General features: G+C 36.0%; 2 protein-coding genes across 2 annotated transcripts; one reads left to right on the top strand and one right to left on the bottom strand.

Annotated features, from left to right (window-relative positions):
- Nucleotides 1–572: 572 nt before the first annotated feature.
- LOC102598277 (ubiquitin carboxyl-terminal hydrolase 15) lies at nucleotides 573–11,347 on the top strand. Its single transcript, XM_006348303.2, has 15 exons — nucleotides 573–787; nucleotides 1,814–1,914; nucleotides 3,608–4,044; nucleotides 5,593–5,983; nucleotides 6,120–6,540; nucleotides 6,617–6,768; nucleotides 6,891–6,979; nucleotides 7,146–7,231; nucleotides 7,322–7,484; nucleotides 7,635–7,758; nucleotides 7,868–8,025; nucleotides 8,136–8,220; nucleotides 8,593–8,811; nucleotides 10,327–10,388; nucleotides 10,552–11,347. The coding sequence occupies exons 3-15, from the start codon at nucleotides 3,752–3,754 to the stop codon at nucleotides 11,207–11,209; spliced, it is 2,901 nt and encodes a 966-aa protein (XP_006348365.1). The 5' UTR covers nucleotides 573–787; nucleotides 1,814–1,914; nucleotides 3,608–3,751; the 3' UTR covers nucleotides 11,210–11,347.
- A 170-nt stretch (nucleotides 11,348–11,517) lies between these two features.
- LOC102597635 (heme-binding protein 2-like) lies at nucleotides 11,518–12,541 on the bottom strand. Its single transcript, XM_006348300.2, has 2 exons — nucleotides 12,228–12,541; nucleotides 11,518–12,142 (listed from the first exon to the last, which is right to left on the bottom strand). The coding sequence occupies exons 1-2, from the start codon at nucleotides 12,482–12,484 to the stop codon at nucleotides 11,710–11,712; spliced, it is 690 nt and encodes a 229-aa protein (XP_006348362.1). The 5' UTR covers nucleotides 12,485–12,541; the 3' UTR covers nucleotides 11,518–11,709.
- Between the last annotated feature and the right edge of the window lie 507 nt (nucleotides 12,542–13,048).

The following is a 13,048-nucleotide window of genomic DNA, read 5'->3' as shown; positions in this document are numbered from 1 at the left end:
TTTTATAATGTCCCCATTCACTCATTCCTCTTTGTCCTCTTTCATTACTTTACTACAATATTCGTATTAATATATTTGTCTGATTTTAATTTGAAATAAAATTCTAAACAAATATTTATTTGTAAAATTTTATGATGACAAAAAGTACATAAAAATATCTGGAATGTTCTTTAGTCATACGCTCTTAAATGTATCATGTCGAAATTTAAAATTGGAAAATTGCCAAAAAACAAAAAAGGAAAAAAACATTCATTACGAAATGAAAAAGGGATAAGACAAATAAAATGAAACCAAAGGAATAATTTGGTAAAAAATCAACCTAATTTATATATATTGACCAGAAAAAATAAATAATAAATCTGTCGAGCTATTTGTGCGGAAATCCCTAAGTTTTTACTACCAAGTCTCTATCCTTTCTATCTCTCTCTCATCATTATTCAGCGGTCAAGATTATCTTAAGACTGAAGTGGGTCCATCATAATTCAGCTTCCTACCAATAATAACACGCCACGTGTAAGAAGATACATAGAATTGATATGTGAGTGATTATAAATGAATTTTCCCTTGGTCTTAAAGTGTGAGAATGCCAGAATAGGGGGTTTTGAGGTGTGAAGTGAGGCAAATGTAGAGCATGAGCTGCTGTTTTAGTTTATGTTATGTTCTTACCAACTAAGGAATCAAAGAATCTTTGTTGGGTTTTAGACTTGTAGAGAAACAAGAAGAAGAAAAAAACACCTATAAGGGTTAAACTGGTCTTTTAGATTTTATCAATCAAAGGAAAAAAAAGGTATGTTGAAGAGCTACCTAATCAATTCTTTCTTTAGTTTTACTGTTTTCCCATGTTGGGTTTTACCTAAATCCTCATTTTTTCCATCTGGGGTTTGCTTTTTGTGATGAAAATGGGTTAAAGATTGGATTTTTAGTACATGGTGTTGATAAAGATTGTGTTTTTTTGCTTTGGGATGTACATTTATTTGTGTTGTTGTACTAGTACCATTTTATTTTCAGAATGCCCTCTTTTGGGGTTCTTGAAAAAGCTGAGATTTTTTTTTTCTCTTTGAGTTTTCAGTTTGTGTTGTTATTGGTTTGTAAATACTGGAATTAACTTTTGTAATCCCCATTTCTTGATTTAGATTGTTGCTGTTATTTGTGGATGTTATGTACAAAACAGCTAATTAAGCTGCTAGGGAGTTGTTTAGTTGGGTGCTGCTTGATTAATTTGTCTCCATTTTGGGTGCAAATATTAGTAGACGTATATGGGAAGCAACTGAAATTTAATGACCTATAGAATAGCATCTTCAAGATTGTTATAAAAATAGTGATTTCTTAGGTGTTTGTGCTCTGAGTGACTGAGCAAAGAAATCTTCTCTAAAATCATTTGTTCTATGAGTGAATGACATGTTTGTATATATCCACAGATTAATATATACTCTTCTCTGACTCGGCTCTCATTATGTACATTGTTGTCTTGGTGTTTAGTATGTGTCTTACTAGAGTTTACGGTGCTAGCTTAATCGACTTAAATAGGCACTTGAATGCATCATCGTTACCGTCTGCACTTGAAATTATATCCATGTAAGAAACCAGTAATAGCATAGCACGTGTGTGGACATTACCAAGAATGAGATGTGAGTGTATGTACATTAATTTTCCCTTGGTCTTAAAGTGGGAGAATGCCAGAATTAGGTTTGGGGTGGAGGGATGGGGGTTGAGGTGTGATGCAAGGCATACGTAGATCATGAGCTGCTGTGTTATGTTATGTTATGTTATGTCTTACCAACTAAGGAATCAAAGTATCTTTGTTGGGTTTTAGGCTTGCAGAGAAAGAAGAAGAAAAAGAAGACCTACCAGGATCAAACAACGGAGTGGCGTGGTCAAATTGGTCTTTTGGATTTTATCCATCAAATTTAAAAGGTATGTTGAAGAGCTACCCAATCAAATCTTTCTTTAGTTTTACAGTTTTCCTTTGTTTTGCTTTTACCTAAATCCTCATTTTTACCATCTGGGGTTTAATTTTTGTGAATGAAAATGGGCTAAAGGTTCGATTTTGAGTACATTGTTTTGATAAAGGTTTTCATTGGGAAGTACATTTATTTGCGTTGTACTAGTGCCATTTTATTTACAGTATCCTTTGGGGTTCACTTATCTGAGTATTTATTTAAGTACTGATATGAACTCGAAAAAGCTGAGATTGTTTCCTCTTTGGGTTATTGGTCAGTAAATCTGGAATCAACTTTTGCAGTTCTCTTTCTTGATTCAGATTGTTGCTCTTATTTCTTCCTGTTATGTACAAAATAGCAAATTAAGCTGCTAGGAAGTTGTTTAATTGGTTTCTGCGTGTCTAATTTGTCTCCATTTTGGGTAGACGTATATTGGAAGCAACTCAAATTTAGGACCTATAGTATATCGTCGTAAAGATTGTAATAATAGTGATTTAGTAGTTTGTTCTCCGAGTGACTGAGCAAGAAACTTCTCTAAAATCATTTGTTCTCTGAGTGAATGACATGTTTGTATGGTTATATATGCAAACCTTACCCCTACATCATAAAGATGGAGAAGATGTTTCCGATAGACCTTCGCCTCAAGTAAAGCATCTCAAAGAAGTTTGAAAAAGAGAACATGGAAATGAAAGCAATAACAACAATGAAGTGTAGCGTTATGGAAAACACTACATATTTACCCCTAAGAAGTTGTGCATGATTGATGTCCTTGAATTGTTAAAACTGGGGTAAATGCACTTTGAACATAAGACACATGGAAGCAGTTAGGAAACTGTTGTGATGTATATATTCAGTCTGTTGAGCTAATTACACCATTACTCCAAAAAGTTGCTACCAGATTTCTTGATGTTGGCTAAAAATCTTTTAGTAAATAGAACTTTCAAATGTGAAAATACAAATGCATTTTGAAGTTGATGTAAATTGGGCGAAGGAGAGAAAACAAAAAAAACTTAAATCTTTTGATGCTAAATACCCAATCAGGACAAAGTAACACCATGGATTTTATGCGATATAATTTCAAGCCGTGGAAGAAAATAATAGGGCAAGGGTTTTGGGTTATATTAATCTGTATTCACCAAGCACTTCTGAGTGTTTCTTTGTTCAAAGTTATAGCTGATATGGATATGTGTAAAGCCGTCTACAACTAAATGCATTTGAATAGCCTGTGATTGTGATATGGATATGTGTAAAGCTATCTACAACTAAATGCATTTGAATAGCCTGTGATTGTGATTATTTCATAGCTGCCTGAGACCATGCTCTAGCATGACCTTTGTAGTAACTTCTACTGAACTGGTCCACACAAAGAATGCTTTAAAGAAAAGCAAAATCGGAAGGTTGCGTTTAAACTGATTTTTGGAAATGTCCTAGAAGTTCTAAACAGTAGAAAACATGTTTGGGGGGTTGTTTATTCTCCAAGGTTTATTAGATAAAATCATTTTACAAGGTTGCTGCTTGTAGAATATTCAACATTAGACACTTCTTCCTGTAAGAGAAACGGGGCTAATAGGTTATAATAGTTTCCGGTGCTATACATTTGAATTGTTAATAAATTGTTTTCTCTGTCAATTTGGGTTACAATGATAACCGCCTGCTTGATATTACAGATAATGTGGTGCTGGTGCTGGAATCACCTAACAAGAACATTACAAAATTGTGCTGCTGGTTTACTTCAGCTTTTGTAGCTTGGTAGATCAGGCTGCAACTTGAAGTTTAGTTAGATAGTTGGACATGAATTTGCTGGTGAGAACATGCTCGAGCCAAGGGAAACCGACATTCCGACTTTATTTTTGGTCTTGGTTGTGCTTCCCCTGGTTTCTTATATTCTTCTAGGCAAATGGAATGAGGCAGCCAAAAAGAAAGAAAGAGTTGGTTTGCTGGCTCAACGGGCTGCTGAAGAAGCAAATAAGACACAAACTATGTCTGCAGTAAGTATTACCCCTATCCCTCTTGTGCCTTTGCCAAGCAGTGCAACTCATCAGTGTGCAAGATGCCACAGTCCAGCCACAACTCGCTGCTCTCAATGCAAATCTGTTCGATATTGGTATGTTAAAAGTTCTTTTAGTGTACTTGATTCTAAGGACCCATTTTGGCCATAAAAACTATTTACCTTTTTCTGGAATAGTTTTTCACTTTATTTGAATATCACTATATCAGTGTTTGGCCATGAAAATTCCACATCCAACTTGAAGTTCAGAAGTTTCATTTCAAATTTGAAGAACAGCTTATAATCCATTTTACGACTCACTTTTCACTTTTGAAGTTGTATTTAAGTACATTCATCCACTTGTTTTTTGCAAAAGATATAACTGATCGCAACTCTATCTTCAATTTCAACTCCATAAGCTCCAAGTAAAGTGACAATAATTGGAATCTATGGTCAAACACCTACTAAATTATATATAGTTAGTTGTGTACAAAAATAGTAAATAGAGGACGGGGGAATGGACCAAAAATAGGAACGTTTTATTGTCTAAGAGTGTGAAATGGCCTGTCTTCTCTATCTCATTCTCTTCTCCCTTAATTTTTAATTTTCTCTTTTTCCATCTTGGAAAGGTAAGGTGGCTTGTGTTGTAAATTTATAGTTATATTTTGTCTCATCCCCTTTTATGGTGCGAAAGGCACTCTGAGGTGTTACCCAAGGTGAAACAGTACAATGTTAAATCACTACAGGATGACTAAACTCTCTCTAGAAACGTAGGTGACAACTATATACCCATCCGGCCATTCTTCACATATCCAAAATGGTAATTTAAGAATTTTCATAATGATTCATTTTTCAACCATACGAAGAGATGGACCTTTGCACTATTGAGATGTAACAAATTTAAAACATAGATGTAGCATGTTTAACGAGTGTCAGGTTATCAACTTTGAAAAGTGTTTTTTTTTTTTTTTTTTTAACATCCATCTTCTTCACAATTACTTCATAAAATTATTCCACTGTCCACTTCCTCGGTCTTTTTACTTTTGGTTCCAAATGTTCAAGGGGGAGGACTGCAGTCTTATCCCTCTACTTAAAAACCCATGCTACAATTATTTCACACTCTGAAGATTCTGAGTTGCAAGAATGTACCTCTCTGTGTGTAATCTATCTCTCTTCACTTCAGGTATATCTGAGTTGCAATTTGATCTTTCGTAGGTTACGAGGATAGGTTTTTGAGACACGTCATCTCCTTGAATTGAAACTAAACTAGTGAGTGTAAGAAGCCTATAATAGGAACACAATAATCTTGTTTCTAAATTTTCCTTGTTAGGAGCAGTCAGCAGATTAATTATTAGCACAAGCCTCTTCCCTCCTTAAAGACAAATTCTGCAAAAATGAAAGAAATAGTGAGAAACAAATAGGTAAAAGGGGGAAATGGGCATTTGGTTAATTTTTGGGTGTGAAGAAAAATGGATTAGACATGCATAAACCTGCTACATTTTTTTCTTTACATAATTATAGGTAAAAGCTTATTTCTTTTCCCTTCTCAAAAAAAGAAAGAAAGATTGGGACAGTAAGATGTCTCCAACACTTCTGCTTTTTCTTTATTGTTCATCAGACTTGTGAGCCAATTGTTATTCTTATCTGATGATGAAGATTGTGCAGCTCAGGGAAGTGTCAGATTCTCCATTGGAGACAGGTTCACAAGCTAGAGTGTCTTCAATTGGGTAATAACTGCAACAGCTCATTCTCTAAGCCTATGTTGACTGATGAACTCCCAGGACGAATGTCATTTGATAGCTATGTTGAAGCGCAGTACAACGACAACAACCTAAATCAGTCGTGGCTTGGCAAAACTTCTCCAGATGGTGTCACTGAAACACCCATTGTCACACCAGTTGCCCCTATTACTGTTAGTGTGGCAACGGATACATCAGGATCTCCAAAAGTTGGGAGACGATCTGTAGACAAGAGAGTACATAAAGGCAACAGAGACATATTAAGAAGAGGGGACGGAACCATGTCTGAGAGTTCTGAACGAGCCTCTCAATCTAGGGTTAGTGCTTCTGCCTCATGTTGTACTATCTCTTCAAAAGAACTTTCTATGAACCAGATGGTTATTTCTTTTCCAATCGAAAGTGTGAAAGTTTTGTTTGTTTCTTAATTTGCCTAAGCTTAGCCTTCTTTTACAGTCAAGAGATGGTGATGCCATTCTTTCGGAACATGATAGCATCGCAGATGGATTCAATTGTGAACATACTGATGTGATGAATACAATGGGAGAATGCCATATGTTACAAAAGCAAAAAGAACACATCTCAAGAAATCATCGTCATGTTTCAAGTTCATTGAATCTAGAAGGCCATGAAACAAGTGCATGCAAGAATCAGAAGGAGCTGATTGATGAAAAAAGCCTTACTCGAGAAGGCGTTGTTACCGGCACTCCGGCAATTCCATTGAACTGTTCTTCTGGAAAGACTTCAACAAGGAGAAGCAGTAGGGCTAAAAGTGCATCACCTTCTCCAGGAACAAAGTCCCATAGGACGCCAAAAACATCAAGAGAAGAAATGTGTTCAGGTTTGGAAGGGAAGGGACCGAATATTGATGAGTCAAGTATGTTTCCTTGTTGAATGTGATATGCTAATATCTGCATGTTGTGCTTTCATTTTACTGAGTCCTCACAATGCAGAAAATGCTAGAAGAAAGGATGCAGTCCCTCCACAAGCAGGCAGTGGGGTTGCAAACTTGGGAATTATGAGAATGTTTGGTCTGGCTAAATCATCAAAAGTTATCGGACATCAATCTTTAGAATCCAGGGCTGACAAACAAAAGAAACTAAAGGTCAGTATTTATGAAGAATCACTTAGGTTTGGAGAATCTTTTAACGTAAATTAAACAATAACATGATGTCATTGGCTTGTTTGGGCTTTGGCATGAGTCATTAATAATCGTCCAATGAACAGATGCTGTTTCCTTATGAAGAGTTTGTGAAGTTATTTGAATATGAAGACTTCACTTTGTTGCCTAGAGGTCTCATAAATTGCGGGAATAGGTAATATTGCAGATGTCTTTACCCTTATCTCATTTACTTTTGCTATCGAGATATATTTGTTTATTAAAAATAATTGAAAACATCCTAAACAGAAGTTAGCCTTATAGGTAATTTTGCCTGAATATATTAGCAAGTTAGTTACAGCGGTTGTTCGTTCATTTTGCAGTTGTTATGCCAATGCTGTCTTGCAGTGTCTGATGTGCACAAAGCCTTTAACAATCTACCTACTTCACAGATCACATTCTAGAACTTGTAATTTCACCTGATTTAACCCCTTTAATTACTTCCATTCTGTTTCATTTTAAAACGAATTGCAAAATTCACCTATTACATGGACATCAGACTGCAGGAAAGATTGGTGCCTTGTGTGTGAACTTGAGCAACATGCGATGATGTTAAGAGAAAGTGGAGGTCCTCTGTCACCAAACAGGATTCTTTTGCATATGCGGAGCATTAATGGCCAGATTGGAAATGGCAGTCAGGAAGATGCTCATGAGTTTTTAAGGTCTGCATTAAATAACATTTTGCTAATCTTAATGAAGAAAAAAAATGCACACATAGGAACATTGTGTTTTCTTTAACGACTTCAGTGGAAAGTTTGAATATCTTTTTTTTTAACTATTTGTTTCTCAATGGTTGTTCTGTATGTGTGCAGGTTTATTGTTGCTTCTATGCAATCTATATGTTTGGAGGCATTAGGTGGAGAAAATGCTGTTGATCCAAGATTGCAGCAAACAACCTTTATACAACACACTTTCGGAGGAAGACTTAGATCTAAGGTCTAAGATTTCTAGTTTTTTTTCCGGCTTATTTTGAATTGAAAATTTGAATGAATTTTATGCTTTCTTTGTAATTTTACCTAGTAACTTTATGTCTTAATATGACCAGGTCAAGTGTCTGAGATGCCACCATGAGTCGGCGTGCTATGAAAATATCATGGATCTCTCATTGGAGATCTTCGGTTGGGTTGAGTCACTTGAAGATGCATTGACACAGTTTACAAGCCCAGAAGATCTTGATGGGGAAAATATGTATAGATGCGGAAGGTATGTGAGCTTGGTTTTGAATCCCACATGTAGATTTCTTCCCAACTGAACATCCATATTGTTTATTGATACTGAAAAGACTTATGTTTCTGCTTATATTTCCTTAAAAGGTGCGCTTGTTATGTCCGTGCACAAAAACAGTTGAGCATACAGGAGGCTCCAAATATCTTAACGATTGTCTTGAAGAGATTTCAGGTACTGCTTTTTATAGAGGTCACTAGTTACTTGCTCAATGATTTTTGCTGCTTCTCTGACTAGATTAAAAGACACTGCCGAAGCTGTCTTAAATGTCAAATTAAATCTCTAACTAATATACCTCTAATTCTAACAAACCCGATTTTTGGTTATATTGGAAATTCCATTTATATCTTATTCCCGAAAGTCACAGTATTGAATCTACTTTTCATGTCTCATTCTGAAAGACATGCTATTGAAAATCAGTCATGAAAATAATTTACCCTTTTATAAGTTCTAGGCACTTATGGGCCTTAAATTCTATATTTTGCTGACTTCAATATTATTTTCTATTCATTGCTGTTGTTTAAACCTCACTTCTATAATTATCAGGAAGGAAGTTATGGGAAGATAAATAAGTGCATCACATTTCCGGATATGTTGGATATGATCCCATTTATGACCGGGACAGATGACATTCCTCCACTTTACATGCTTTATGCTGTTGTTGTGCACTTGGATACCTTAAATGCATCATTTTCTGGGCATTACATATCCTACGTGAAGGATCTACACCTACGAGGCAATTGGTTCAGGATTGATGATACTGAGGTAATTTGATGCCTGGAGCTTCTTAAATGTTTGTTTTTCTTATGCTTATGCCCAGAAAGAAGGATATGGGAAAGATATGAAGTTGGAGTGTTGTGGTTCCAAAGCTAGTAGGAGGTTGCTAGCCGTGGAATACATCAGGAATAAATATCTGAATGTCTTGTATGCTTCACATTAGTTAGAAACAGGATGTGGTTAATGACTTTCTTTACTTGGAAGTGTTTCTTTTTCCTTCATATGAGTCATGTCCTTAAGACCTAATGGTTACGATATGCTAACTTGTGCTAGGAAAATAGAAATCCTAAGAGTTAGTTGCATGTTTCTTGACCAGTTCCCCCATGAGAAATATAGCTAAGATAGCAAGAGACGTGCTACTTTCAGATGTATCTGATCAATTCTTTTTACTGATAATAAAGGTAGTAGAGCAAGGGACAATGTATACATGCTTATTGAGCAATAGTAGATGTCTGTTTTGTTTATTCTTGAATCACTTGTATTGTAATGAGGAAACCCATGATATCCATTTATTATGTATTTTAGTTGCCTTGCTACAAAACATGGTTTCTTGACTCTCAGCTTAACCTCCCGTGCATATTTAAATGTTTATTGAAGTAAGCCATACAATAATGGTAAAGCTGGTGTGACCTAATGGTCAATAAAGTGGGAGGAGAACCATGAGGTCTCAAGTTCGATTTTGGGTTCCCATCTGCCTAAGTCTTGTGGACAGAGTTACCCGATACCTGTGCTGGTGGGAGATAGCAGGTATCGAGTGAAATAGTCTTAGATGCACAAGCTGCTCTGGTACACCTATGCCATAAAAAGAAAAGGAAAATGACTTCTGGAATATGTTTTGTTGCTTTTTTGGTCTTTCCTGGGTCATGCCTTTCTCTGTTAGGGATGCTCTTGAAAGTTGGAGTTCACGGGATGTTGAGAAAGCCATCAAGAGTATGTCGATGATGATCCCTGGTGTTATCTTTTGGTGTTTATGGACAGAGAGGAACAAAAGATGTTTTGATGGAATTTCAACTTCTAGAAATCTTTTGCGAGGCAGATGTCTAGTTAGCCTTTTTAGTTGGTCCAAACTGACCCCTGTAAATAATTTAGAACTCTTCTTGGATTTTGTTAGCTCTATAGCTTAGAAAGAGGCTACAAATCCTTTTTTTGTGAGCTTAACTGATCTATCCTTGTAAAGCTTGCATCTTCTTGATGCCTTGAAATGAATCTACTTACTTCATCAAAAAAAAGAAAAAAAAGAAAAGGAAAAGTGAATTAGTACATATACAGCAGTTTGGTCCTTGACTGCACTTTTGGGAACCATGCTTGTAAGGATCAAAGGTAAGATTCACTTTGCTTGCTAATTTCTTTTGAGTCACTTTCTTGTTGAGGAATTTCACACCTTTGGCGACAATGCTAATAGGCAACTGTCAAAGGTGAATTCTATGACTTATTGTGCTTCTACTTGTTTTTGCTTTCGTATCTCGTCATACTGTTCTCATAAGTTGCATGTTCTGATACTAGGTACACCCTGTATCCATGAGCCAGGTGATGTCGGAAGGAGCATATATCTTATTTTATAAGAGGTAAAGCACTAGAGAGCTTTGACCTTTACCAAAGGCATGTTAGAAATTATAATCTAGATATCAATTTGGCCAATTCATATTTGTCATCCCTTCAGAAGCTTGTTTCATGACTTGTTAGAAATTTTACAAGATCTCAATATTGAATTGGTATGAAATTTTGTAGATCATCTCCACGACCAGCAAGAAAGATTAGCCGAAGACAAGTTCCTGGAGTTGTCAAGCACTGCCCACCAAAATCAACAAAGACTTCTAGGCCAGAGCAGACAAAAGCGGAGCATCTTTATGTTGGTGTGGATCCTTATACGAATCTTAGGCCGGAAATGAACAGTGACATAATTGATTGCACCTCTGGTGGACTCGTCAAGAACGCTAATAGAAATAGACCGCCGGTTGTGGGAACCTATACCGAGTCAATGACTGCAGAGTTTTCTGATGCTACATCAAGTAATTGGTCCCTCTTTACAAGCTCAGATGAAGCATCATTTACTACTGAGAGTACCAGAGACTCTTTTAGTACTGTTGACTATGGGGATGCAAGCGCTGCTGATCCATTCTCTTCCATCATCAACAGCTTATGTGCATCAGATTATTCATCTAACAGAACAGTCGCGTGTAGTATGTTTTCAAGTAGTAAACCACATACAAGATTCTTTTCAGAAAGTAAGGGTTCTGTTTTGGATTCAACTGCTGGGGCTAGCATTCCGAGACAGGTTACTGTTCCTTATTCTGAAGGTTTTCATAGTGATAGTAGTACCCATGTACATGTAGAATATGGTAGTGAGCCTAGATATGAACAAACTTACTATCCATATAATGTCTAGTTTCTTGAAATTCCAAATCATTATATGTCGAATTAGCTAGGTACAAGCTGTGCTTCTGTTTTGCTAATCAATATTTTATTGAATGGAAGCACATCAATCATTTGCTAGTTCAATGGAACAAGTGGTCCTTTTTATTAATTTGCAGTTGTAAATATGCTTACTGTGGCTAATTATCTTGACAATTTGTATGTTCAATAATCTGCATAGTTGCCCCTTTCATGAAGTATCTCGTGTTCATGCAAGATTAAGGGTTGTATCCTAAGGGAGTGTAAAGTCACAGGAACAAATTTACCGCTGCTCAAAGGCTCCCCCTTAACTTGCTTAATGGAATTATGTTGAAAGATATTGACAACACAGGTGTTTTAACCACCAAAATCTCAGAATCAGATTGTATTATACAATCTATATCTTATTTGCAATATATATAATGTAGCATTCTGGTGATACAAAATTACTAGGGACTTATCAAGTATCCTTTGATAAGTAGTAACAAGAGCCTCTCAAATGGCAAGTGCTTTGTCCAAATCAAAAGTAAACCATATCTCATTAACTCTGTTCTTGAACTCAAAGGGGGAGTTGTATCCCGCCACTGTATACAACGTAGTATTGTCTGCAGCATGGCTTTTGTCGATGGCTGCTGCCCATTTAGTGCCAGCAATACTGGCACTCAGGGCAGCAGCTTCTCTTGGAAGGTCATCATCAGTTATAAATCCACTGAATTGCCTGACCGCAACATATGTTTTGCCCCATTTTTGGAGATGAAGGCCTTCAGCTGGAGGTGGATTTGGCTGGTTCTTCTTAGGTACATAAAAACTCACAACAAATGAGGAAACACAAAAAGGTCCATCACTTGGCTTCACTTGAATGATAACTGGAGCTGTCATCTTTACTGTCTCATGGTAATTGTTCTTCCCTTGAATGTAATCAAATAGCCTGCCAAGCCACATTTTATTATAAGTAGAAAGATTAAACAACAACAACTACGCTTCAATCCAAGCAAGAATGAGTGGGAGAATACCTGAGGAAACCAGTTCTGGTGGCGGAAACATATGAAATATCATCAATGGGAGCAGTAGACATCCACATGGGAGAACTGTAACGGCGAATTTCATAGTCTTTTCCAGATTCAATCAAATCATAATTTGGGCATTCAATTCTTTGACAAGTTGGAGGATAGAAATTCAACTTTGTTGAATAACCGTTGCATAATTTGGAAACAAGGAACAGAAATAAACACAGCCTCATCATCAACAAATTCATACTTACACTAAGCATCTTTATTTCTTTTTGCTGTTTTAATTTGTCAAAATGAATTTTGGGAGTAAAAATATCAAAATGAATACAAACGTTAAAGGTTGTTACAGGTCTTGGTTATGCCACGTCCTAGGCAAAAACATTATCTCAAAAATCCAGAGTCCAGACAAAGCATCAAGGATAAACGGCTATTAGTTCACCACATTTACCATCTCTGGTTCAATTGGTTTGTCTTACGTGAAAAAATACGTCATTTTATATATTCAGCCATACTAACTTTTTACACCTAATATCTTAAAGTGACGTATTTACGATCACAAAATTTAAAGAGTATTTTGATACATTGCTTGCAACTTCAGTCCAAAAAATCATTTTGAAAAAAAATATTCATGCCAAGTTAGACGAAGACAAATAAATTAAAATAAAAGGAATATATAATAAGAGATATAAGTGTATGATTTTAAAAATATATAAGAGTGTTTAGTACAATTTTAATGCTAAGATCATCTCCAACCCATCTCTATTTAACTCTTGATTCTCTATATTTGGAGAGTAAAATAGAGAATGGGCATTCCAACCTCCCTC

Source organism: Solanum tuberosum, unplaced genomic scaffold, assembly GCF_000226075.1.
Source record: "Solanum tuberosum cultivar DM 1-3 516 R44 unplaced genomic scaffold, SolTub_3.0 scf00096, whole genome shotgun sequence".
Classification (NCBI taxonomy): Eukaryota; Viridiplantae; Streptophyta; class Magnoliopsida; order Solanales; family Solanaceae; genus Solanum; species Solanum tuberosum.
The sequence above is the reverse complement of the archived record's forward strand: the minus strand, read 5'-3'. Positions and strand labels throughout refer to the sequence as shown.

Bases quoted from the DNA above. Each gene is read 5' to 3' on its own strand.
- LOC102598277 (XM_006348303.2), top strand. From the start codon at position 3,752: ATGCTCGAGCCAAGGGAAACCGACATTCCGACTTTATTTTTGGTCTTG. The intron at 5,984-6,119 runs GTTAGTGCTTCT...CTTCTTTTACAG, and splicing joins AACGAGCCTCTCAATCTAGG to TCAAGAGATGGTGATGCCAT. The intron at 10,389-10,551 runs GTAAAGCACTAG...GAAATTTTGTAG, and splicing joins TATATCTTATTTTATAAGAG to ATCATCTCCACGACCAGCAA.
- LOC102597635 (XM_006348300.2), bottom strand. From the start codon at position 12,484: ATGCTTAGTGTAAGTATGAATTTGTTGATGATGAGGCTGTGTTTATTT. The intron at 12,143-12,227 runs GTATTCTCCCAC...GTGGCTTGGCAG, and splicing joins ACCAGAACTGGTTTCCTCAG to GCTATTTGATTACATTCAAG.